This window comes from Myxocyprinus asiaticus, chromosome 1, assembly GCF_019703515.2.
Source record: "Myxocyprinus asiaticus isolate MX2 ecotype Aquarium Trade chromosome 1, UBuf_Myxa_2, whole genome shotgun sequence".
NCBI classification, from domain to species: Eukaryota; Metazoa; Chordata; class Actinopteri; order Cypriniformes; family Catostomidae; genus Myxocyprinus; species Myxocyprinus asiaticus.
This window is the reverse complement of record NC_059344.1, coordinates 11,373,195-11,397,820: the sequence shown is the minus strand read 5'-3', so window position 1 is coordinate 11,397,820 and position 24,626 is coordinate 11,373,195. Positions and strand designations below refer to the sequence as shown.

The following is a 24,626-nucleotide window of genomic DNA, read 5'->3' as shown; positions in this document are numbered from 1 at the left end:
GTCAAGTCGCATACTGTGTTAGCACTGGACTGACCTGGATGGATTTAATTTTTTTCTCTACAGTGTACAGTTACCTGCGGCCCAGGTCTGCGTTATAGGGTCGTGTTGTGCGTGGACCACAGGGGGCAACATACCGGCGGCTGCAACACCCACCTTAAACCCCATATCAAAGAGGACTGCCTGGTACCCATCGCCTGCCACAAACCAAGAGGTAGAAAAACTTTTTTTTGAGAGCTAACATGATGTGATAACCTAATATAAAAAATAAAAAAAACACATTAAAATTTTTTTTTTTTTTTAAATTGGGCTAAATAATTCACTTGTAATTGGATTTAACTTTTTCTTTTTGATCAATACTGACATGGGCTGCACAGTGCATTATTACATGACAGTCATTGCAGCATTAATTGTTGACTCGGAGGAACCCTGAGCTTCAAAACATGTTGCTGCTGCACAATTAGACATATATACAACATGCAATCCCCATGTAGATCTAGATATGTGGAGCTGGAGAGGTGGAGGATTTAAGAGAAAAACTTGCGACCCCGCATCCACATGTGTGGACATTGTATTTTGGCTTCACTATACACAACACATAATTTAAATGAATTAAAACCGACTGTATATTGTTCACAAGACTCTGTCATTTAAGGGTAAAACTTCTGCCGCACCACGTCATGTGACACAACAGCATGGCGTTGATTTCCGTGAAGCGCTTCTACGTGCGCAGTGCCAAAATAAGTGCCTCTAGTAAGTAACCTCTATACGTTTTTTCATTGAAACCTTTTTGGGTGTAAAGAGTAGCGTTTCTAGTTTCGTTTGATATGCCGCTTTACAAAAATCCATTCATTTTTCGCATGTCAGCATGCTGATAAACATGTCCACATATGTGAAAATGGGACCTTATTCCCTCAAAAGTTCGAAAAATGTTATTTTGAATAACTTTCAACATTAAGAAGTCTGTGGGTCATTTTGCTTCATTTTAATATAAATGTTGTTATATTTTATTTTGTTATCACTGTACAATACGATTCTATTCATTAACGTTAGAAAATGCATTCCTATATATTTACTGTGCATTTTCACATTAAGAATAAATGTATTCATCCAAAAGAGAAAAATTTGTGCTTTTAGAGGCTTTATATGGAGTTGGGGTGAAAATAAGTTACATTTCACACTGTTCTGAGACCAGTGCAGACAGACAGCACACTGGAGGTAAGTCATTCACTAAATAGGGAGCAAAGGATGCATCCTGTAGCTTTCTATGCAGTCAAGTGCATTCACTCCAAAATTCCAATCAAAATTTCAGTTTCAGGCTGCAGATGATGTTTGGATCACTGAACATGTTTGGCACACATGGGACAATGATAATCAGTACATAGATTCAGAATTATAAAATACAAAATGTTATTTTAACATGGTTGGCAGTGATTGATTTCTGTTAATCAAAATTGTTTATTCAGCTTTATAGAAAATCAGCTGTAATGTCTATAATGTCTCAAAAACATGAATAACCAACACTCCTGGAAACATAATAAACAATTTAATGAAAAAAAATCTGATTTTCTATAGCAGGGGTCGGCAACCTTTTTGACACGGAGTGCCATTTTTAATTTTCTTGGTCAAAGGCTGTGCCAACCCCTCAACCCCCCCCCCCCCCCAAAAAAAAAACCTTAAGGAGGGTGTACCTGTATGCTGGGTTGGAAACCTCAAGGATTAATAGTGGTGTTTTCCTTATTACATCCTGTGTTGTTCTAAAGGAAAAAGAAACAAATGAAATAAACAAAGCGGGTGCATTTACTCGCGCGATTAACCGAAAGTGACACGTTGCCGGCTTGTGTTGCACGAATGGCTTGCATGCGCTGCACGAGTCTGTTGGGTATACTGCAGTCTTGTCATATTTTAACTTTTTGTTTAGCCTCCCATTCAGCTCATGAAAACATGCTGCGTGATCATGAAGAAGGATTACATCATGTAGATTGGAATGCAGGTGCGGAAATTATATAAATAAAGTAGTCTACTCCTCTCTCGCCATTGCTGGCGTGCCAGTGATTACCCCTCCGTGTGCCAATGCTGACACCCGTGCCATAGGTTGCCGACCCCTGTTCTATAGCTTGGTGTTATTTACCATTTCACAACTTAGTCCCGCTGTCCACATATGTGGACATCTATTTTTAGGAAAACTATTTGCTCTAGAAATTATTTTATTTGATTATTTTGTAATTTTTTTGCTTGTTTATTAGCTGCTTCTAGTTACAAATCAAAAAGGGGAAATGCACACAGCAGTCATGCTCGTGTCTCAGGAGGTTAAATGTTAGACAAAGAGAGAAAACTCGAGTTGACTGGCTAACAGATTACAAGTCAAAGGACCTATCAGATAGGGGTGTGCAGCAAAGCCATTATCTGTATCTGTAATCGGATAGAACCGTATGTGGGCGTGGCTTAAACCGGAAGTACGTCAAAACTAATTTTAAAATGTAACTGTCTTTAATTAAGGATATAGCTTCTGTATATGCCTCGGATAGGCCTATTTAAATAATATTATTAATAATAATAATAATTGGGGGCCTGCGTAGCTCAGTGGTAAAGATGCTGGCTACCACCCCTGGAGTTCGCTAGCTCGCTAGTTCACTAGTTCGAATCCCAGGGCATGCTGAGTGACTCCAGCCAGGTCTCCTAAGCAACCAAATTGGCCCGGTTGCTAGGGAGGGTAGAGTCACATGGGGTAACCTCCTCGTGGTCACTATAATGTGGTTCGTTCTCAGTGGGGCGCATGATGAGTTGAGCGTGGTTGCTGCAGTGGATGGTGTGAAGCCTCCACACGCGCTATGTCTCCGTGGTAACACGCTCAACAAGCCACATGATAAGATGTGCGGGTTGATGGTCTCAGATGCGGAGGTGAATCACTACGCAACCACGAGGACTTGAAAAGCACATTGGGAATTGGGCGTTCCAAATTGTGAGAAAAATAATAATTATTATTATAATTATAATTATTATTATATTTTTATTTTTATTATTATTTAATTCTATTATTTATATTTTTCTTCATTTTTTCTCACCAGATGAAGCTGAATATGTTGGCTACATAAACTGTGGAATATGTTGTTAACTGTGGTTTCTCCTGGTATTTCGGACATTAATATCTGCTGAAACAAAATTTTCGTTTATGTCTGTGCAGTGTGTAAGTAACAATGTTATTCTGGAGGTACGAGGTGTCAAGCAAGTATAAAATCTCAAGCACACATTTTGCAGCAAATATTAAATACAAATACGAATATTAAAATAAATGAGAATAAATTAATATAGCCTACAAACTGAAAGCACTGTAAACCTCTATCAGAAAGATTTATGATACACTCGAGACATATTTTTGTGGAGGACATAATTAATTAGTTAAATTACATGTGCAGAATTAGTGAAATGCAGTGGAATAAATTGCAAGATCGAGCCTCTATATATTTCTAGAAATGAAAAGCGAAACAAATGCGCATGTTTTTGTTTTTTGTAATCCTCCGTGTGAAGGAATATTCTGAATAGATTTACACTCTATGAAGTATTTAAACCTCTATGCAGCATTTAAAAAATTTGTAGAATAAAGGATTAGCCAGATAATTACTTTATTCGGTAATGTGGATATAAATGTGGTCAACTTACAGTCGAACTCCGCTATAGAATCATCACTTCTCTGGTGAGGAATTAAACATTGTGCTCAGGTTGGTTTATAAATCCTTACGTGTGAATTGTGTGAAACATTTGAAGTTAATGTGTTACAGATCAGATATTTCAAACAGACATTTCAAGAAGTGGAAAATGTGTATGATATAGTTAATACTCTTTACATGCTTAGATTTATAAGGCGCGGAGACTGCAAATGGAGTTGAAAATACGGCCATCCGATCTGAACTTGAAATCACCATGTGCATTTTCATTCATAAGGTTTACACTGTAGTAATGTTGGCTTCACAGACTCATAATTTCTTTGTAATTTTCTATATGTTTATTTAAAATATCGCTTTATGCCTTTGCTTGTTGGATGATCAGTCTTCCGAATATTTGTTCTATTATTTGAATTAATTCTTTATTCATTTTGAAGCCATTATTTGTGCCTTTCCGAATAAGGTATTCAGCTTCGGGCACATCTCTACTATCAGTTTACACTATTTGAGCCGATTGGCTTAACACATCATATGTGTGCAAGCTGAATGGCTAACAGATAATGAGTTCAACGAACCTATCAGTTTGTGTCAAGTAGAGTTTCATGCCTGAACTTTGGTATTTGACAATGGATTATTTTACCTAATATTTGATGGTATCATATTTTACTGAGTTGCTACCTGGATAGAACTTTCCAAATCTGTCAGTTGTGTGGTGCCATTTCAGTCAAGCCAGCTCAGAATGCAGCTTTCTTTGTAGGCAGTAGACAGTAAGGCAAGTTTTAGAACAGATCCAAAATGATCTCAGTTAGGGAACAGTCTGTGCCTGCAGCACAGTGTGCTCTGAATATGAAATTCTCCATAAGTGCAGAACGACACCCAGAGCTCATTGAGAGTCAGTCAAGGTGTTTCTCACTCTGGAGGTAATGAATACCCAAGAGGTTTCTCTGTCTGTCTCTTTATTTCTCTCTCTTGCTGTCACTTTATATTCTGGTCAGATCTCTGTTCCTTTTTTTTTTTTCTCTCTTTCACTATCTTTCTCACACTTTGTCTTTCTTTTTTTGTTGTAAGAAATTAAAATCACAAATGAGATCTCTTTGATATGTCTATTGTTTCTACTAGCCATCAGTGAGACTAAATAAAGAGCAAATTGAGACAATTCTATAGAGCTAAAAGAGATCTTAACAATGTCTCACGCTGTGCTTAGATTTCCCAGACACCAAGGTCTGAGACACTAAAAGTCGGATTTTTCAATATAAACTCAAACATTTCCAGATTTCCAAATGCCAAATTGTCCGAGCTATGCTAAGTATTTTTTTCAGGAGAAATATCTGACACAAAATTGCACCTTTTTTTAAAATAAAACTCCATTAAAGGGGTCATTTCATGAGGAATTCAACTCATCCTTGATCATTTGAAATAAAAACATTCAATGTACTGTGAAAAATTCTGTGACTTCAGAACTCAAAACTTCCTCTGCAGTCCAAAAATACCATTTATTGAAACTAAGCTGCTGAAACGCCTCGTTCTTTTCTACCGCAGCTTACTGACATCAGATAGATGAATGCACACAACACACTCAGGGCTGGACTGGGAGCAAATATTAGCCCTGGAAAAATCCAGCCCATGCATTACCCCTTGATCGTTTCACTGTGTCGGGGTATTAACAATATTATTATGGCATTCTATTTTGTCACATGAGTGCACATTTAACAGTAAAGCATTTTTTTTTTGGGATATTTACTTATATTAACAACAATACTATCTGAAAAAGTTCAAATAACACCTAATTTACGCAAGGCTATGTTCAAACATTTTGACAGTAGGGTTCTTTACTGATATTGATTTTTTCATTAGGCTCTTATTTATTGAATTAACTTTTTCCTTCCTTGAAGTTCATTAGAAATGAACATATTTACAGAGGAGAAAACCCCATTGCTTCACCCTTGATTCATGGGTGTCCAGTCATGGTAATCACAGGTAAAACCATGGTCTTCATTACTATGGTTAGATGTAATTATATTTTCGTTTTTTATGGAATTTTTAATGAAAAACAGTATTGTAAACACATGTAGAAACTATAAAAACAACCTCCATAAAAGTGACTTAAAGGGATAGTTAAATTCTCTCATCATTTACTGACACTCGTGCCATCCCAGATGTGTATGACTTTCTTTTTTCTGCTGAACACAAATGACTAATTTTAGAAGAATAGCTCAGCTCTATAGGTCCATACAATGCATGTGGATGGTGATCAGCACTTTAAAGCTCCAAAAAGCACAGACAATCACAGTAAATGTAATCCATAATCCATATGACTCATGTGGTTAAATTAATGTCTTCTAAATTGACATGATTGCTTTGGGTGAGAAACAGATCAATATTTAAGTCCTTTTCACTATAATTGTTTTTTCTTCAATGCATGTTCATGAGAGGACCGAGTATGCGCGGCCTCTCGTGTGATGTAAGCACATTGCCATGTTCAAATGAAAGCAAAACCAGTGAAGCTTTTGAACAGCGTTTTTTAAATAAACTGAGCTGCACTTCCGGCTGTATCGCATCAGTGTTCGCATGAACATGCCAACACGCATACATCACGTGAGAGGCAGCATGAACTGATTCCTTCATGGACGTGCATTGGAGAGCGACCAGAAGTAAACAGTTATAGTGAAAAGGACTTAAATATTGATCTGTTTCTCACCCAAAGCAATCACATCACTTTAAAAGACATTAATATATTGTATGGATTACTTTTACCACAATTTTCTGTGCTTTTCAATCCACTTGCATTGTATGGACCTACAGAGCTTAGATATTCTTCTAAATATCTTTGTTTGTGTTCTGCTGAAGAAAGTCATACACATCTGGGATGGCATGAGTGAGGGTGAACTAACCGTTTAAAATGACAATATACAAAATTGAAATATACTGTACATTATAATCATGGTAACATTTATTGTAAGTATATACAACATTTCTGCCAAATCACAATAGTTTTTACAGTTAGTTTTTACAGTTTTAAAGCCTTGTAATTACCGTTCCCTATCTGTCACTCACTCAACGTTGTGTCAATGTAGTGACACTAGGGGTCACTCTTGGGAGCCCGAGACACCTCTGGTCTTTGATAAAAGGCCAATGAAAATTGGCGAGTGGTATTTGCATGCCACTCCCCCGGACATACGGGTATAAAAGGAGCTGGTATGCAGCCACTCATTCTGATTTTCTCTTCGGAGCTGAACGGTCATGCTCACTGAGCTGAATTCCCACGACTGTTCATTCACCTCTGCTGGATCTGACGGTGCATTTCAGCGGCTTCTCCCCCCTCTGCACTGGTGCACTATAGAGAATGCCCCTAGGCACTTATGCAGAAATAAGAGTATATTTCTCTAAAAGAGTATATTTCTCTAAAAGAGCGGCACACACGGAACGTCTTTTTAAAGACACGTCTTTTTAAAGATGCCTTTCCGATTGTGTCTTATTCCTGGTTGCGCTCATTATCTCTCGCCTTCTGACGGTCACGATCGCTGTCTTTCGTGTCTGGGCACTGCTCACGCGGAGACAGTGTTCGTGGATGGTCATGTTCTCATTGCGAGGACATGTCCATGGCAACGATGTGGTTGCGGTTCGCCTTCGTAAGAAAGCAAGCCACCCCAGAGGCTCCCTGCCTCGGTCATTTTACCCACGGGTATGAGGCCAGCACAGCTAGCACTGGGGGCGATTTGGAGACAACAATGGGACCGCCTCTGCCGGGTATCCCCCCGCGGACCTCCCATTCCCCAGCACGCTCGCCTGCCCCGATCAGGCTTCCGGATGAGTCCTCCGGCTCGTCTCAAGGCGAGTTCGACCTCTTATTCGGAGCCCGCAAAAGTGATGAGCTCTTGAGCGCAGCATCGGAGAGCAGGCTCATCCAGTCGGACACGAAAGCCTCAGCTGGGCTCCTCCCTTCGGGGGCGATTGCCCTGTCGCAGGCTGACGCGGAGATGACGACATGCTTTCCCAGGCAGCCGCAAGCATCGGCTAGAGTGGAACCCTCTGCTCTTCCCTGAACCCTCACGGCTCAATGATTGGTTCCTGGGCTCGCGGCGCCGCTCAATGCCATGCCCCGCCCCCGTTCCTTTCTTCCCGGAAGTGCATGAAGAGCTGACAAGGTCGTGGGAGGCACTTTTTACTGCCCGGTCCCGATCTTTTCAGCTTCCCCGCCCTCACTACCCTCGATGGTGGGGCGGCCAAGGGCTATTCGGCAATCCCCTGGTGGATAAAGGCGCTCGCGGTGCACCTATGCCCGCAGAGTGCCGTCACCTGGCACGGGTGCCCAAAGCCCCCATCCAAGGCCTGTAGGTTTATGTCGTCTCTGACGGCCAAGGCCTACGGTGCCGCTGGACAAGCCGCCTCCGCCCTGCACGCCAAGGCTCTCCTGCAAGTCCGCCAAGGCGCTAAAGGAACTGCACGAGGGTAGTTCCGCCCCGGGATTGATGCAGGAACTGCGCTCAGCGACCGACCTCGCTCTCCGAGCGACGGAGGTCACGGTGCGGACTCTCGGGCGGACGATGTCCACATTAGTGGTCCAGGAGCGCCACCTTTGGCTCAACCTGGTCGAGATGGGTGAGGCCGACAGGACACGATTCCTTGCTGCTCCCATCTCCCAGGCTGGCCTATTCGGCGACACCGTCGAGGACTTTGCCCAGCAGTTCTCGACGGTGGAGCAGTAGACGGAGGCCATCCGGCATATCCTGCCCCGGCACGGCTCAAGATCCCGCACCCCGTCTACTCGTCGCCAAGGGTGTCCCCCTGCGGTGACTGCACCGGCTCTGCCACAGCCCCCCTCTTCAACCCGGCCCCGGCGTGGAGTCCACCGCAGGAAGCAGACGCCACCTGTCTCGCGGCCGCCTAGAACCCATGAAAGGCTTCAAAGCGCCCTTGAGACGGGCGACCCAGGGACGATGAAACCCACTGCTCTGGAGCTGGTAAGCAGACCTCTCCATCTTTTTGTTTCCTTTTGCATTTAATTGTGCTGCATGCCCAAGAGGCTGCAGTACTCAAGAGTTCAGCAAGAGCGGTTTCCTTGTTCCCTGGGTCACGTATCCGGTGTGCACGGCCATCATCACAACCACCGTCCACCACTCTATTTGGCAGGTTTGGCGCTCCAGCGGCAGTCTCCCACCCCTGATCACCCAGCTGTGGCACAGATCCGCCCCCGATGTGACAGTCTCCATGGGTCATGAGGACAGGCCTCTTCCTCCCCCATCCCAGGCTGTTCCGGGGGTGGTCACATGGAGCCAGGTAAGTGCTTTGATGTCCTTAGACTCAGCACGGCCACGACATGGTGTGGCACCTCGAGCTCCACCCCGCCGCAAGGCCCCATTTGCAGTACGTCCTGCGACGTTGTCCCTTTGGTCCCCCTTGCGTGGAACTTGGACGCGTGGCTTGCGCTTTCCAATCCGCCGCAATGGCTGGTCCGGACCGTCCGACTCGGCTACACGATTCAGTTCGCCGGGCGTCCGCCCAGGTTCAGCGGTGTCCACTTCACCTTGGTGAACCTTTCCTTCCAGCCGAGATGAAGAAGGGGTTTTACAGCCCCTACTTCATCGTACTGAAAAAAGGCGGTGGGTTGCGGCCAATCTTGGACCTGTGAGTACTGAACTGTGCTTTACACAGACTCCCGTTCAAGATGCGGACGCAAAAACACATTTGAGGCACACAGTAGTCTGCCCACCACACACCGCCAGTTCACGTAACACAGTTCAGCCAATTGTGGCGTTTCGTATAGGGACCCCTAGTTTCACTACATCGACACAACGTCGAGTGAGTGACAGATATGGAACATCATGGTTACTTGTGTAACCTCCATTCCCTGATGGAGGCAACGAGACGTTGTGTCCCTCCTGCCACAACGCTGAACTACCCGCTGAAATGGCCGGACCTAATATCGGCTCCTCAGCATAAAACCTGAATGAGTGGTTGCATACCAGCTCCTTTTATACCCGTATGTCCAGGGGAGTGGCATGCAAATACCACTCACCAATTTTCATTGGCCTTTTATCAAAGACCAGAGGTGTCTCGGGCTCCCAAGAGTGACCCCTAGTGTCACTACATCGACACAACGTCTCGTTCCCTCTATCAGGGAACGGAGGTTACACAAGTAACCATGACGTTGTGCACGGCACGATGTTTTACTGTTTATATTGTCACTGCTGTTTAGAATGTCGGGGCTGTTTAATATGATAACTAGTGGCCAGCGGATGTGCTGCATCGGTTTAGTCGGGTAGTGGCATTTCAACACAGTATTTGGTTTTTGGTGTTTCCCATGCACAGCAGTTTCGTGGTTCGAAAAGTCCCAGTGCTCCTGATGGCCAGTATATCCCTGCACACAGTGAAGCAACAAGAAGGAAGTAGGATATATACTATTATTCCTAAATACCACAAGATTCAAGAATAAGAGTAAAATGTGTGAAAATAGGCTAAAGCTTGAGCTGTTACTGGATGTGTTTAGAACCTGTGAATAATTTTAAAGGATGGCAATGTTAGAAACGTGTAGATGAACTATGCTGTAAAGACCAGCTGAATTTCTATGCTGGTCCAGACTGGTATATAATATTTTGTTGCTTATCATCATAGCCATGCTGCTCACCAGATAAAGGTCAACCTTCATGGTCCATGGTTAACCTAGGCACTTTTGCTAGTAAAAGCCTGGTGGGGAAAACCAGCACACCAGCATCCAATAGGAGGGACCAGTATCCAAAACATAACACAGTATGCTGGTGACCAGCTATGGGGGAATTTTCAACAGGGAAGTTTATTTTTAACAAGGTCCCTGATCATCACATGTCTGATTTTAAGAGTTTGTGTGTGTATTTCGGGGTGTATTGTGTTGTTTACTTGTCACAATGTAATTCCAACATTGCACAGAGGCTTTTAACAGTCATCCATAACAGCCTCCAGGCAAACTATATTGGGCTCAACAACAAACCCACAGGTTACAAGGAAAGTGCAGCAACTGTTTCCCATTTAACATACAAAGAAAACTTTTACATGGGAGTCTTCCAGGAGCATTATATGGCAGGGAAAAAATGAAAGAAAGAAAACGGCCTGTTTTGTTAAAGAGGTCAGAGAAAGGGTGGAAAATAAAAAATGGGTGGTCATAAAAAATCTTTTTGACTAAAATAACTAAAAATATATTTTTGGCACAAAACACTTTATACACATTATAAATGGTCCTTAGGGAAAAATATACATTCTTAATTTTTATTTTAATTATTTAATATTTGTTATAAATAAAAATTTTTGAATTGACCTACAGTATTTGAACATGGTTCACTCCATGTGACTGCCATATTCTTTTCACACTCAAATACATCAAATCTTTTTGGCAAGACACACTTGTTATGGAGACTTTTGTAATTAATTTGAGTTCTTGGCCTGAGTAAAATAAATTACTTTTTCATGCCAAAATAAATTACTTTTTCATGCCAACTGCAGCTTTGCTTAAATACTTTGAATCTTCATTAAAAGTATATTTCACTCTAAAATGCTGTCATTTTTTACTCACTGACACCAACCGTTCTGTTTTTTTTTTTCCCCCTATTGAATGCAAAATCATTTTTGAAGAGCATTTATTCTGTTCTTTTCCACGTAATGACATTTGACAGTGACCCCTGCTGTGAAACTCCATAAAGGACAAAAACCCTGATGAAAATAGCCCAAATACTTCATCCTGCGCTATGTATGAGTCTTCTAAAGCCTTACGATAGCTTTCAGTGAGGAACAGACCAACATTTAGGTCATTATTCACTGAAAATCTTCCCATCTGCTGCAACTCTCAAACCTCATTTTGAAATTTCGGTCTGTTCCTCACAACAAGCCTTCAGATGTCTTTTTGCGGAAGAAATAATTTTATTTAGATTTTTAGGCGAACTCTACCTTTACTTATAATATCTAATATGGCACGGAAATTCAAGACATTGTAATTGCAAGCATCTGTACACTTTTTTTTCTCTTCACCAGTCTTTCTCAAATCAATCAATTCCACACTTAACCTAAGCCTGACATGCTTGTAAAAACTCAGCGGGTTGAAATGACAGAGCCTTCCTCGCTTGCTATTTCATCTAGATCTTCCTGCACGGCAATTGTGTGAATGCCTGCCATCAGAGAAACCCCAGAAACCCTGACTAAGGAGCCAAACCCCAAGCCCTCGGCATGCTCTGCGCCGAGTCATGTTGGACAGGCAGACTTTACTGCTATCCCACAGTCACTGACAGCTGTGTTAATCTAATTCCAGATCAATAAATGGTTGCTTGCATAAATATTTGGTTGTCACATGGAGATTTATGTTCAGCTTTATTAGCTGTCTTTGGATTGGGGGTGGAAGGTGGAGCAACCGGGCTTGAAATGGCTCTCCAAACTTCAGTAAGATGTATGACCTAGTGATGGTACTACAGATGTTCGTAGCAGGAGGAGTTTCTGGTGAAATTTAAGTGTCCCTGAGTACTGATCTTGCACTGGGTAATTTTATCTTTGTGTCTTTTTTTTACATGACAGTTTTATCTGAAGCATTACAGTACACTTGTTACATTAGAATAATCTGAGGTACAGTGTCTTGCTCAAGAGTACAAAGATTATAGTTTGGATATAGCCACTTGCAGGGTTTGAACCTGCTTTTGGTTACCAGCCCAGATCTGTGACAAACAAGCCATACCGACATGTGCAGAACTTTGTGTTACATTATCTTTTGCAATTTTAGTAAGACCAGACTTGGAAAACTAATATATGTGTGGGTCAACAGAGAGGAATATGAGAAAGTTTAGTTAAAGGCATAGATCCCCCCAAAATTAAAATTTTGTCATAATTTACTCACCCTCAAATTGTTCCAAAGCCATATAACTTTATTTCTCAGTCACCATTGACTTTCATTGTATGAAAAAAAAAAAAAAAAAAAAAAAAAAAAAAAAAAAGATGCAACATGGAATTCATGGACAAAACAAACTCATATGGGTTTGGAACAATATGAGGGTGAATTTCACTGCAAGTTATTGCCTAAAAAGATGCAATAACCAATCACAAAATTACAAATGAGGCCATTTTTGTAGGTTCTATCTCTGCTGTACATGTGCCCATACCTAATGTCTACTAGTTTGAGCTACATGATTAATTTGTATTAATATTATGTGTGTTTGCTTGTTGCTTTCTCAGAAAACCAACCTGTCGAAGCCAAACTGCCCTGGTTAAAACAGGCTCAAGAGCTGGAAGAAACCAAAGTGGCCTTGGAAGACCCAACGTGAGCCTTTTTGAAAGATTTTCACTTTATAGCCACACTACAGCTCTATTACTAACTTTCACTCACTACTAATTATTTTTAGATAGTCATTTGACTCTCGATGAGGTTATTATATGTCAAGTACAGTAGATACACATTACCTCTACTTTGATGCATTGTAAAATTGTAACCAAATCCGTTTAATACCTTTGTGTGAGTTTATCCAACGAAGAATGATTTTCAGATTTTAGAATTGGCTTCACCCTCAGTGTTCAGTTAGCTACAAGTGACTGAACAGACATATATATTAGGGCTGTCAATCAAATTTTTAATCAAATTACTTGCAGATTAATTAATCAAATTTATCACAATTAATTGCAAACATAATTATTTGCTGAGAAAGGGTCCCAAATAAAGATAATTCATATAAATAATGCCTAATAATTCAAATATTTTCTAAATATAATTTGTTGGGCTTGTAATAAATATGTAATATAGATTGAAATTCAGTTTGAAATAAATTGCATTATTGTGGCTTAGACAATACAATATTGTTTGTTTTATTCTCATATCATTGAACAAGCCTAAAGTTGACAGCAATATGTTTTGCATTGTGTCCGTCAATGTGTTCAGTTCTCACAGTATGCGTTCTTGCATTCCGTCTGCGCTATTTTTAACTGTTGCTCTATGTACGTGTGCGTGGACGCTTTTCGGAGCATCTCACTGGTATTGAGTGTCATAAACGCTGCATTTTTAGGATGCTGTGTCAAGTTGTGGAAACTTTGAAAATCAGGTCTCAAGATCCTTGTATTCTGTTGTGCTTCCTCCTAAGTAAGCGGTTCTCATTCTGTAAAATTTTTATATTTTTTTTATATAATTAATTGCACTTTATTAACGCGTTAAATCGATATCCCTAATTTAAATCAGTATTTTTAATTTTATTCCCTATAATCCACTGAATCATGAATCCCTAGATTTCCATGACAGATGTGCCACATTCTGTGCATTGCATCTCAATATAGCCGTATATGTTTCTTACATGTTCTAAACCTGTAGAGTTGAATCCTTTCACATTTTGTTCCTAGGGGATTGCTGGTGACCTCACCCTTGGAGCTTTGTTTTTACACAACAGCTCTAAAAATATGTTTTATTCAGCTCTATTCAAGCAGAACCTAAAAAAATAAATAAAAAAAAACAGGCTTCATTAGCTGGTTCCTCATCCCAATAAAATGGTCATAGTTGAGCATACCATATGAGCATGGAGCTGACCTCAATGTGTCTAGTTTCTTTTCATTACTTAAACAATACCACGTGGGCCTCTCTCACTCTTTGTGTTGTGGTATTATTAGAGTAACCCCCCCCCCACCACCCCCCCAATCTCTGAAATGATACCCCTGTTAATAGCTGCCAGGGGAGCTCGATGGACACCTGCCTTCCCCACTGAAAACCGCAAACTGCGGCTGCCAGCATCCAGACAGCCTCCAGTCCCTGTGGTCTACCAAAAGCATCTATCACAGAGACTCATAAAAGAGAAGAATGAGGGGTGAAAGTGTTTAAGGCTTTACAGAAGAGCCGTTCAAGAACCCCTCAGATCGTATGTATGCATTTCGGGGGGAGGGGTTTAAGATCTACTGTTTGTCTGTGAAAAGCCCTCTTGAATTACACACTTGAGCCCTGTGGGATAGCAGCACTTCCTTTGTGTTCTGCTCTGTTGCTCAAGTAGCTAAATTTAGGGTGATCTAAGGTGGCAGGCATCAAGGCCGGGTACTGGGCCCTATCATAAAGTGACCCCAGTCTACTTTGCTGTGGAATTCAAAGCTGGACGCCTGCCTCTGTGATGTGGGTGGGTGGATACTGTGGGTTGGATGTACTTACGGAGTCTCATGCCAGGTCTTATCCCTGCTGATAAAAAAGTGATAAAAGTGCAGGAGACACACTAAGGAAGGAAATTCCACTCTGACCTGTCTTTTCCTGAACTCTTATCCTGAGATTAGAACACTATTTGCCTCCTGTCCTGAGCGCTGTTCACTGATATACACACTCATGAATGCTCACACAAGTGCCCATAGCGAAACATCCTTAGGGGCTGTTCACATTGGATGTGTTCTTGTGTTCCTCTGCAATAGTGCAAAAGTGTCAGATACCACGCTCATGTACTGGTACTTGTACTTGTAAAAATGCTCCAATACCAAAAACCTATACCATCTGATGTACGAATGTCATTATGTAAACATTCAGCCCACGCATTAAAATCACGTTATATACTAGTGAGATTATTTTACCTCAAAAGTTGAGATTTAATGAGATAAATATTTAGTTTGCATGTAATACAAATTTGAGAACTTGTTAATGTGTGGAGACAGTGCTGTGCTGATGCCGGCTGCTTATACCTTTTAAAGCTCCTTCGGCTCATACAGGGAAAACACTGTCATGAGCATTGCGCGCTCTGTTTGTAGCAGATGACGGTAAACAGAGTGCCAATTCACATTGTAGCATGAGGCACATACGGAGTACATGCTTATTTCATTAAATAGCAGCGTTTTGTGGTTTAAGAATCACTTTGAGTCATGTAGCAACTGGAGTGGGAAGCTGCCGTCATAACGTCAGAGCCCCTTGGTCAAAACAACACAGAAACACTTCAAAATAAAAGCTCCGTCAAAATAAAAGCTTAATTTATAGGACAATATTATGACAGAAATAAAGTATATCACTATTGTAAAGTTATGCAATTTTCACTGTAATACTACTACTAATACTACTACTAATAATAAATAATAAATAAGTAACTGTATTATACTTAAGCAGTATCTCACATCTGTGATGCTCTGTTATGCAGCACTTTATTTGACAATTTATAACTCCAGTGTTGTATTTCGGATTGTGCTGTGAGGTTCTGTAAATAAGCACTTCATTTGATAAAAAATAATACAATATTTTGTTGAAAATTAATTGTTATATTTTCATTTGAATAAAGTTTTAATGAATTAATTTACTTAAACACCATTTTTATGATAAAATTTAAATAAACTGGTATCGGCGAGTACCAAAAATGAAGTATCGGTACTCGTACTCATTCTCAAAAAATGGTATCTGGACATCCCTACTTTATACCATGTACATGTCACCGTATCTTATTGTATTTTTTAGCATCTTGCGCCATGAGCACCTTGAAGCAAACGCTCCTACAGTAGCTACACAAGCCCAATTGCATGTTGTGGTGAGCAGGGCGGAGCCGAGCGGCGTCTGGGCAGAGCGAGGCCGGGAAGATAAGTGCTGAATGACTTTCACCTGTGTGTCACACCGGTCTCGCGTTCCAGCGAGGGGTGGTGGGAGTACTTAAGGAGAAGAGACAGCGGCAGACAGGAGAGAGAGATGCGTGAACTTTCTGTGTGGGTCTGCGTGTCAGAAGCGCGGGTGCTGAAAAGCAGCGCATATGTTGAATGTTCGGCTGAAAATTCTTATTGCGGAACGCTGAAAAGTCTTCGACAGTAAATGTCTGTGTGCTTTGTCAACCCGGTCCCAGCTTCCATTTTTCCTTAATTGTTACACGTGTTGTCATGTTCTGAAATGTGTCAAAATGCAGTTCATAGCACAAGTATGCATCCTCAGAGTTGCAGGAAGAGGTGCTGCAGCGGACATTAGCATAAACTGTCTTCTTGTACAGTCATTTTTGTCTTTTAGGTCAACTACTCATGTTTAAAGTAAGTCTTGCTGAGTAAAAAGTTTGTTTAACTGTCAACATGTTTAAAGCTATCCACCTGAATAACAGAATATCCATTTTAATGGGCAGACATAAGACATGCTTCCATATAAGTTACAAATTTAATTTATGCAAAAATCTGAATATTGCGAATAAAGCAGCATTTCCATCCAGCGTGTTTAAGAGAACAAAATCATCACTTCTAGCGAAATTTCCACAAACTAGAGATGAAAATGAAAGTTGAAGCTTCTGTGGCACTTTAAATGTAATAAATTCCTACTTGCGGTTTAGAGTGTGCCGACAAAATGCTCTGACGATCTTCATGTTTGCTAGCATTCAGCATCAGATGCCTTTTGTCTAGGTGCAAAGGCATATCAGGCTGCTCTGGGAGGTAGTAGAAGCCAATCATATTGATGGCAACAGAGCAACATTTGAGATGCGATGATATTAATGATATTCTCTGAGCGAATTTTGTATTCATATTCACGTGTTGAGGCAAAGTCACATGACTGTTTTGATGCGTGTCTGTTGTGTATTCAAATGTAAATTCGAAACATACCATATGCAAGTGTGTGAATGCAAACAATTTTGGCCATGCAAGCTTTATTACATGTGTCAGGACGCATTACCTAATGCAATACATGTACTTGTTGCATTTTAAGTGTTGCCACAAGGGGCGTTATATTAGACAAAAGTATGTTTTTTAAGTTTAAAACACCACCTCACCGAAGAGGTAACAAACTTATGCACTCGCTAACTCTCATCAGCCCGAAAAAAAAAGCAAACCTGTTTTCTCAAATCACATGAGGTTTTCTGACATAATATTCCCTGAATGACACCCCTACATTATTTCCAAACATGACATGTTTGGGGCTTTTGGGGAATTACAGATCTCATAAACTTTAATCCCTTAAGCCTGGAAAGTGTTTAGAAAGTGGGCAGCATGAGGTGAGACCCTCCGCTGGGCCAGTGTATTTCCACAGTACTTAAATGCTTTTACAGATTTGTGCTGCTATAGAGTTCCATGTGTATTTTAGTTGAATTTAATGAGAACACAGAAAAAAAAAAAGTTTACGCAAGTACTGAAAAACATGAACTGGCAAAGTGTGTTTATTTATCTCCTCTGGTTCACTGCATTGGTGGTAAAGAACATGTCGTACTTTTTCTCTCTTCGCTCTGTCTTACTACTCTGAATCCAATTATACATGGAATATGCAAGCTATGAATTTCAACATTTTCCAAATCAGGTCATTTTCCACTCACCCGAAATATGGCTAAATCATTCTGTGGTTCATTAGAAGACCTTGCCACAAGTATTTTTATGATCACGTTTATTCTAAATGCGGTTGGCTCTTAAGTATAAAAGTCTTTTGGTCAATGTTAATGCTATATTTATCACTATAACCCAGTATTATTTTAGGATCTTTTTTTTTTTTGCACTTCGTGGTTTTATCTTTATAGAAATGATCAGAGCCAGTAGTTAAAGTTTAGTTGGCTATATCCTTACCACACAGCATTATCACAGAAATTCTGAAAAATAGGTAAATAAAAATAGTTTAAAGGCCTTTTAAAAATAATTTTTCATGAATGTCCTGAATATAATTGCAAGGCAATGTAGAAAAAAAACCTTGTTTGAAGTTCTGGCCAAATTCCCCCCATTGGCCCTTCTGCAATCATTGCCTCCTAATAATCCCCATCCATTAATTGGCTCTATAACTCTACTCTTTCCTCTCCACCAATAGCTGGTGTGTGGTGAGCATATGGCTGGTGTATGGTTGCCGTCACATCACCCAGGTGGATGCTGCACACTGGTGGTGGTTGAGGAGAGGTTCCCTGTTCACTGTGTTAAGCACTTTGAGTGTAGTGTCAGAAAAGCGCTATATAATTGTAACATTCATTCATTTATTAAACATGTGATAAATCATAAATGGCTCGTGCTTATGCACAGATGTATATATTTGTTCTTGGAAAATAGCATGTGAAGGTGCCATATAAAAAGTAAATGTGAAATTGCATTCAAAACCATTTTAATTTCATAATCTGTCATATTTCTGAGTAAAACAGGATATTCAACAAGAAGAAAATGTAGGGAAAGATTAAGATTACGGCATTAATACTACAACAAATTTCATAATACCAGGAATACGTATTTAGAAAGTTGCGAGTCAATTGTGACTGTGTGTGTGTACTTACCTATAGTTTAGTGAGTACCCAAAAGTGAGCTAAATATGACAAAACCTCCTTTTGGGGACATTTTGAGAAATTCTCCTTTGGAAAAACAATCCATACATAAATTAAATAATGATTTTTAAAATTCTAATAATGCAAAAAGTTGTATTAGGTTAGAGTAATTATAGTTAGCTTTATATAAAAACAATAGAAGTATATGGTATGTCCTCATTTAGATGGCTGAGCAAATGTGTGTGTGTGTGTGTGTGTGTGCGCGTGTGCGCGTAGGTTCATTCCAGGTCCGTGGTCGGCCTGCAGTGTGTCCTGTGGTCTGGGAATGCAAAGGCGTCAGGTGAAATGCAAAGTGCTGCTATCTTTTACTCAATCTGAAGTCGAACTACCTGATGGAGAATGTGAAGAGGAGAAGCCTCCCTTGCAAAGGGCCTGTGATTTGGGCCCCTGTTCTCCAGACTCACCGTGGTGGCCTCTGGGGCTCCAAGACATCCCTGAGCAGCACGGCTATGTTTGGGAATATATGGGCTTCTCTCCTTGCTCTGCATCCTGTGCTGTTGGTGAGTCTCCATAAAAGCCATTACAGAAAACATCTGCTGTTATTTATTTATTGAACCAACAGCTTTTATCCCCATAATGATTTCATACTGCTAAAAGCCTTGAATTTTTACATATCCAGCTTCTCATATCAAACAAAATTGGCATGAAATCTGAATTTGCTAAGAGAACAGATACTGATCAGACTGGACTGAAAAAAAAGAGAGATTTGAAATACTCCTCTGCCAAAATCGTTGCTCCTCACAGTCTTTCTTGCAGGCAAGCAATTGGCCGTTGTCAGGTGTGTGAGCACTTCGAAAAAGGAAATTGTCGATGACACACTCTGCAACGGCTCAAAAGCAGCCCTCTCTTTGCTACGCATCTGTAACCCTCAGCCATGTCCTGCAAGGTACGGTCCAAATGGCTCTTGATACTGGGGTGGGGGGGCGGGAAATGGTGTAAAAACATTCAGACTCCCTCTGATATGTGTTGTAGGCATTCATATCCAGATGGCAACATGTCATATTTAAAAAACTTTATTGCTATTCAGAAAACTACAACTGCATTTTAGAAAACTACCAACAAATTGTATTGTTGGAATTAAGAGTGCAGCATTTGAAGAAACCAATAATATTCTGTTTTTAAGACAAATGACATCTGATTTTCTCTTCACATTTGTTTTTCCAGGAGTCACCCTTAGAAGGGAGACATGCTGAAGTGCTTCTCAGATTCTGCATCTTTTATTAGATATAAATACTGTAGATGTTGAATAGATGTTGGTGTCAGATTAACTTTTCTAACATACTGTAGTTTTAAAGAAAATTGTTAAAAATTGATTGTTGCCATATGGCAATTCTTTACAACTGTGACACTGCAGTAATGCATTTCCTCTTTGGGATTTTTTTTTTATAGATAGACACATCAATTATATAATTGCAGTTATTTATTTGAAAGTGTTATAGCAATACAATTATAGCCTATTTAGTGCACAGTTATGGTTTATGTTTCATGTGTTCCAATGAAAAAGCTGTTTTTATGGGAAGGGAAATAAAATGAGTGTTGCATTGGCTCAACAGTGAGGAAAATTTTGTGTACGACTTGATTGATTGGCACTGACAGTAATAGACATACTGGATTTTTTTACATTTTCTGAAGATAGTGTGAATGGTGTCTTGCACATGCAAAACTTGCTGCCACAATGCTATAAGGTGTTGCGAGTGGTTGCTAAGGCTTTCTATGCGGTTGCTAAGTTTTCATGAATGGTTTTTAGAATGCAACTATGGTGTTCTGGATAACTGCTGGGACATTGGTTAACAAAATATGTTTGCTTTAGCAAACACCCCTATATTTTGTCATGGAAGACATTACGTGCAAGAACAAATCTTAAAGAACAAAACAAAAAAACACACACAATATAATTCATTCGTCTTTAAAAGGAGCTAAAATTGAATTCATCGGCCTAGATTATTTTCAAGAACCAAAGTAAGATTGAATCTAAATAGCATGTCAGGCTGCTCTGAAAATAAGGATGTGTGATGAAAATAATGTGTTTTCCTCTTAACTGACCATTTGCCAACAAAAGCAGGACAGCTGACTTTTTAGAGCAAATCATTTTGGAATAAATGATTTTCTAAGAGCTGTTACCTTTCATGTGGTGTTTTTATGTACAGCGGCTGAGAATATCACAATAGTTCATATGTTTCTGTAAAAATCTTGATCATTATCTTAGATTATATGGGTACTATTATTTCACATTTGAAATGCAAAGTATTTTTGCCATATTATCTCCAGTCTTTCCAATCCATGATTGTCAGGGAATGCCAGGGATCATAAAGTTCACAGACCAGGGGAATTTCACTTCATGTTTAGCATTACCATACAAAATGTACACCATGGAAATATTCTGCTAAATTATACAAATAGCTTATTGTGCTGAGGCACTTTGTGCTTTAGAATGTGCCACATGCTATAATTGATAACATTTATTAAACACAGTATTTTAGCTTTGTGTAGTAAGATCATGAAATCTAAATTCTAACTAATTTACTTCCTCTATATACATTCCTGGTATTATTATAAACAATTCATTGGTGCACATTATCCCCCCCCCCCCCCCATGCGAATATAATATAATTACTTGCTTCGCTACTGACCTATGCTTTGTGGGCTCTTGGAATAATACAATAATGAAATAGCTATTTGTGCTATTGTTTTAGACTATTAATAATGTAGTAGTACACGCAGAAAACTAACATTATATCTAATTTTACCACAAACCAGCTCTCTATGTACACGTGTATTGAAGGCCCCCTAAATTAGATGATAAGCAACTGAATGTAGAGCAGTTCAGCTTCTCAAAAAAGCCCTGGTGGAAGAGACAGTAGCCTGTCTTTGCCTTTTCTATTTGTAGTTTTTAGTCTTTTCCCACCCATTTGTGTGTATGCTTGAGTACATACAGTACATATCTACATGTCATTATTACAATTATTATGATATATAAAGTTTCACTTAGACTGTCATGTTGGTGTGTATCTGGAGTGTTTGACTGTTATAGAGCTACCTACTGATGTGTGTGTTTTGTTTAGGTGGGAGGTGAGCCTGTGGAACCCATGTTCTTTGTCATGCGGTGTGGGACTGCAGACGCGCAGTGTTTCCTGTGTGAGACTTGTCGCAGGAAACCACACTGAACCAGCATCCAGCAAAGACTGCGTGGACACCAGACCTCCAGAATTGCAGGCCTGCAACCAGGTGACTTGTCCCCCATCCTGGGAGGCTGAGGAATGGCAACAGGTTAGTGACCCCTATGTGTTTAGCCAGTGATAAACCACAGGAAATAAAAATCACAAGAGAATTCCTCTAGATCTCAGTTGCTTCTCTAAGACAACAACCCATTGTACTTACGGAATCTGAGGTATTTCGAAGTGACAGGATATTCAGTGAGAAAAAATGCAGGGTGGGACTTTATTTTATGTACAATACTGTGCAAAAGTTTTCATAGTGTTGCATAGTGAGGATATCTTCACAAATAATGACATAAATAGTTTTCATTTATCACTTAATGTCATACAAAGTCCAGTAAACATAAAAAAAAAGTTAAATCAATATTTGGTGTGACCAGCTTTGCTTTTAAAACAGCACCAATTCTCCTAGGTACACCTGGACACAGTTTTTCTTGGTTGTTGGCAGATAGGATGTTCCAAGCTTCTTGTTGAACTTGCCACAGTTCTTCTATCTATTTAGGCTGTCTCAATTGCTTCTGTCTCTTTATGTAATCTCAGACTGACACGATGTTCAGTGGGGGGCTTTGTTGGGGCCATGACATCTGTTGCAGGGCTCCCTGTTCTTCTATTGTAATCTTTTCTATTTGCAAAAGGAATGTTTGGGAGTCTAACATTTATATTTCCTGCTGACACACTTAAGCTGAAGATATAAATAACCATCTTAAGACAAATGCTTTTGTGAAACATCTTATGTGCCTAAGACTTTTGCACAGTACTGTATCTAAATTGGAACATGAAAGTTGGCATAACATACCAGAATAGAAGAAGGTGATTTGAGGTGATAGGTTGAAAATGTAAGAGGGCTTGGTAACATATGGTGAAAAGTTAATGCATTTGGTGAACCATTACCAAGACAAACATTTGTTATTTTATTTACATTTTTAATTTTGACAGTGTTCAATGATGAATCTTGTATAAGAAGACCACAAATGTGTATTAAGAAAATCAATAGGGTCAATTTTGCTTTCATGTTGATTTTAAAAGAATCATAACCAGGTTCTTAATCTGTGTGTGTGTGTGTGTGTGTGTGTGTGTGTGTGTGTGGACTAAATTTAGTGAGGTTAAATAGAGAGCAAATTGATACTTTGTGTCCTGCTTCTCAGATTAGTCTCCTGAGGAAAGGACCTCAGAGTTTCAGAAGAGATCTCAACAATGTCTCAAACTGTGCTCGGATTTGCCAAGATATCTTGGCAAAGATAACTCAAACCTCTCATCAAATTCACCCAAGACCAAATAGCTATGCTTTCCATATTTATTTTACAGCGCTGTACTCTAACTGGATGTCAACTACTATCTCATTTGTTTTTATTTCTCCTAAGGAATTTTTGGAGAAATATCCGAGACAAAGTTGTTACTTGAAATGAAATATGAGATGAAAATTCTCTCAAGATTTACTCACCCTTATGCCATCCCAAATGTGTATTACTTTCTTCTGCAGAGCACAGATTAAGATATTTAGAAGAATATTTCAGCTCTGTCGGTCCTCACAATGCAAGTGAATGGGTGCCAAAATTTTAAAACTCCAAATCCACATAAAGGGAGCATAAAAGTAATCCATACAACTCCAGTGGTTAAATCCATGTGTTCAGACACGATATGATAGGTGTGGGGGAGATATCATTTTTTATCTTAAATTCTTCTCCCTGCCCAATAGGGAGCGATATGCAAGAAGTATGTGAATCACCAAAAAACAGAATAAAGAGAATGTGAAAGTGAAAGAAAAGTGGAGATTGACTAAGCAGAGAGGAGAATTTACAGTAAAAAAGGACTTAAATATTGATATGTTTCTCACCCACATCTATCATATCACTTCTGAAGATAGGGATAAAGTCATCTGGAGTACTTTTATTTTGCCCGTATGTGGATTTTGGATCTTAAAAAAGAAAGACATACACATCTGGGATGGCATGAGGGTGAGAAAATGATGAGAGAATTTTCATTTTTGGATGAACTTTAAAGACTTTAAAGGTGCTGTAAGTGATTGTTTTTTAAATTATTATTATTATTTCTTTATTTTTATGGAATGGTATGGATAATCTTTACCTACTCCCTCATGAACAGAGATTACAGCACTTCAATAGTAAGACAGAAAAATAAACATTCGGAGGTAAAGAAAAAATATTCAGTGCCTGTGACTGTTTTCCTTAAGTTATGACAGTTAAAATGATAGCAATAAATTCACGCAGAAAGTAGACGTATGGGAAATATAAAGAGTTTAGAAGTTTTGAGAACATATTTTATCATGCAAAATAATTTATTTCAGTGCTTATGCCATCACAAGCTGCTTTCATGCAGCGGATAGAAGTTATAACGAATAAAGTTCTTTATCAATTTATACATATGATATTTGTAATTTACATTATTTTGTCTTAGAATATAAAGTGGATGAGTTTAGAGTCTTAGGGGTTTTGAGAGCATTTTAACATCCAAAGTTATTTCATTCAGCATCTTCTGTCAACTCGATCTGGTTTTGATGAACAAAACAGAAGTTATTTAACCCTTAAATGTAAACCTCAGGTCTT

At 39.6% G+C, this 24,626-nt stretch overlaps 1 protein-coding gene across 1 annotated transcript in view; it reads left to right on the top strand.

Annotated features, from left to right (window-relative positions):
* Nucleotides 1–24,626, top strand: part of LOC127422472 (ADAMTS-like protein 3) — a 309,781-nt gene that overhangs the window by 239,635 nt on the left and 45,520 nt on the right. Inside the window, exons 14-18 of the mRNA XM_051666043.1 lie at nt 64–211; nt 12,843–12,927; nt 19,064–19,347; nt 19,604–19,733; nt 21,910–22,114. Coding sequence (XP_051522003.1) covers nt 64–211; nt 12,843–12,927; nt 19,064–19,347; nt 19,604–19,733; nt 21,910–22,114 — 852 coding nt within the window. The remainder of the gene's footprint in view (nt 1–63; nt 212–12,842; nt 12,928–19,063; nt 19,348–19,603; nt 19,734–21,909; nt 22,115–24,626) is intronic.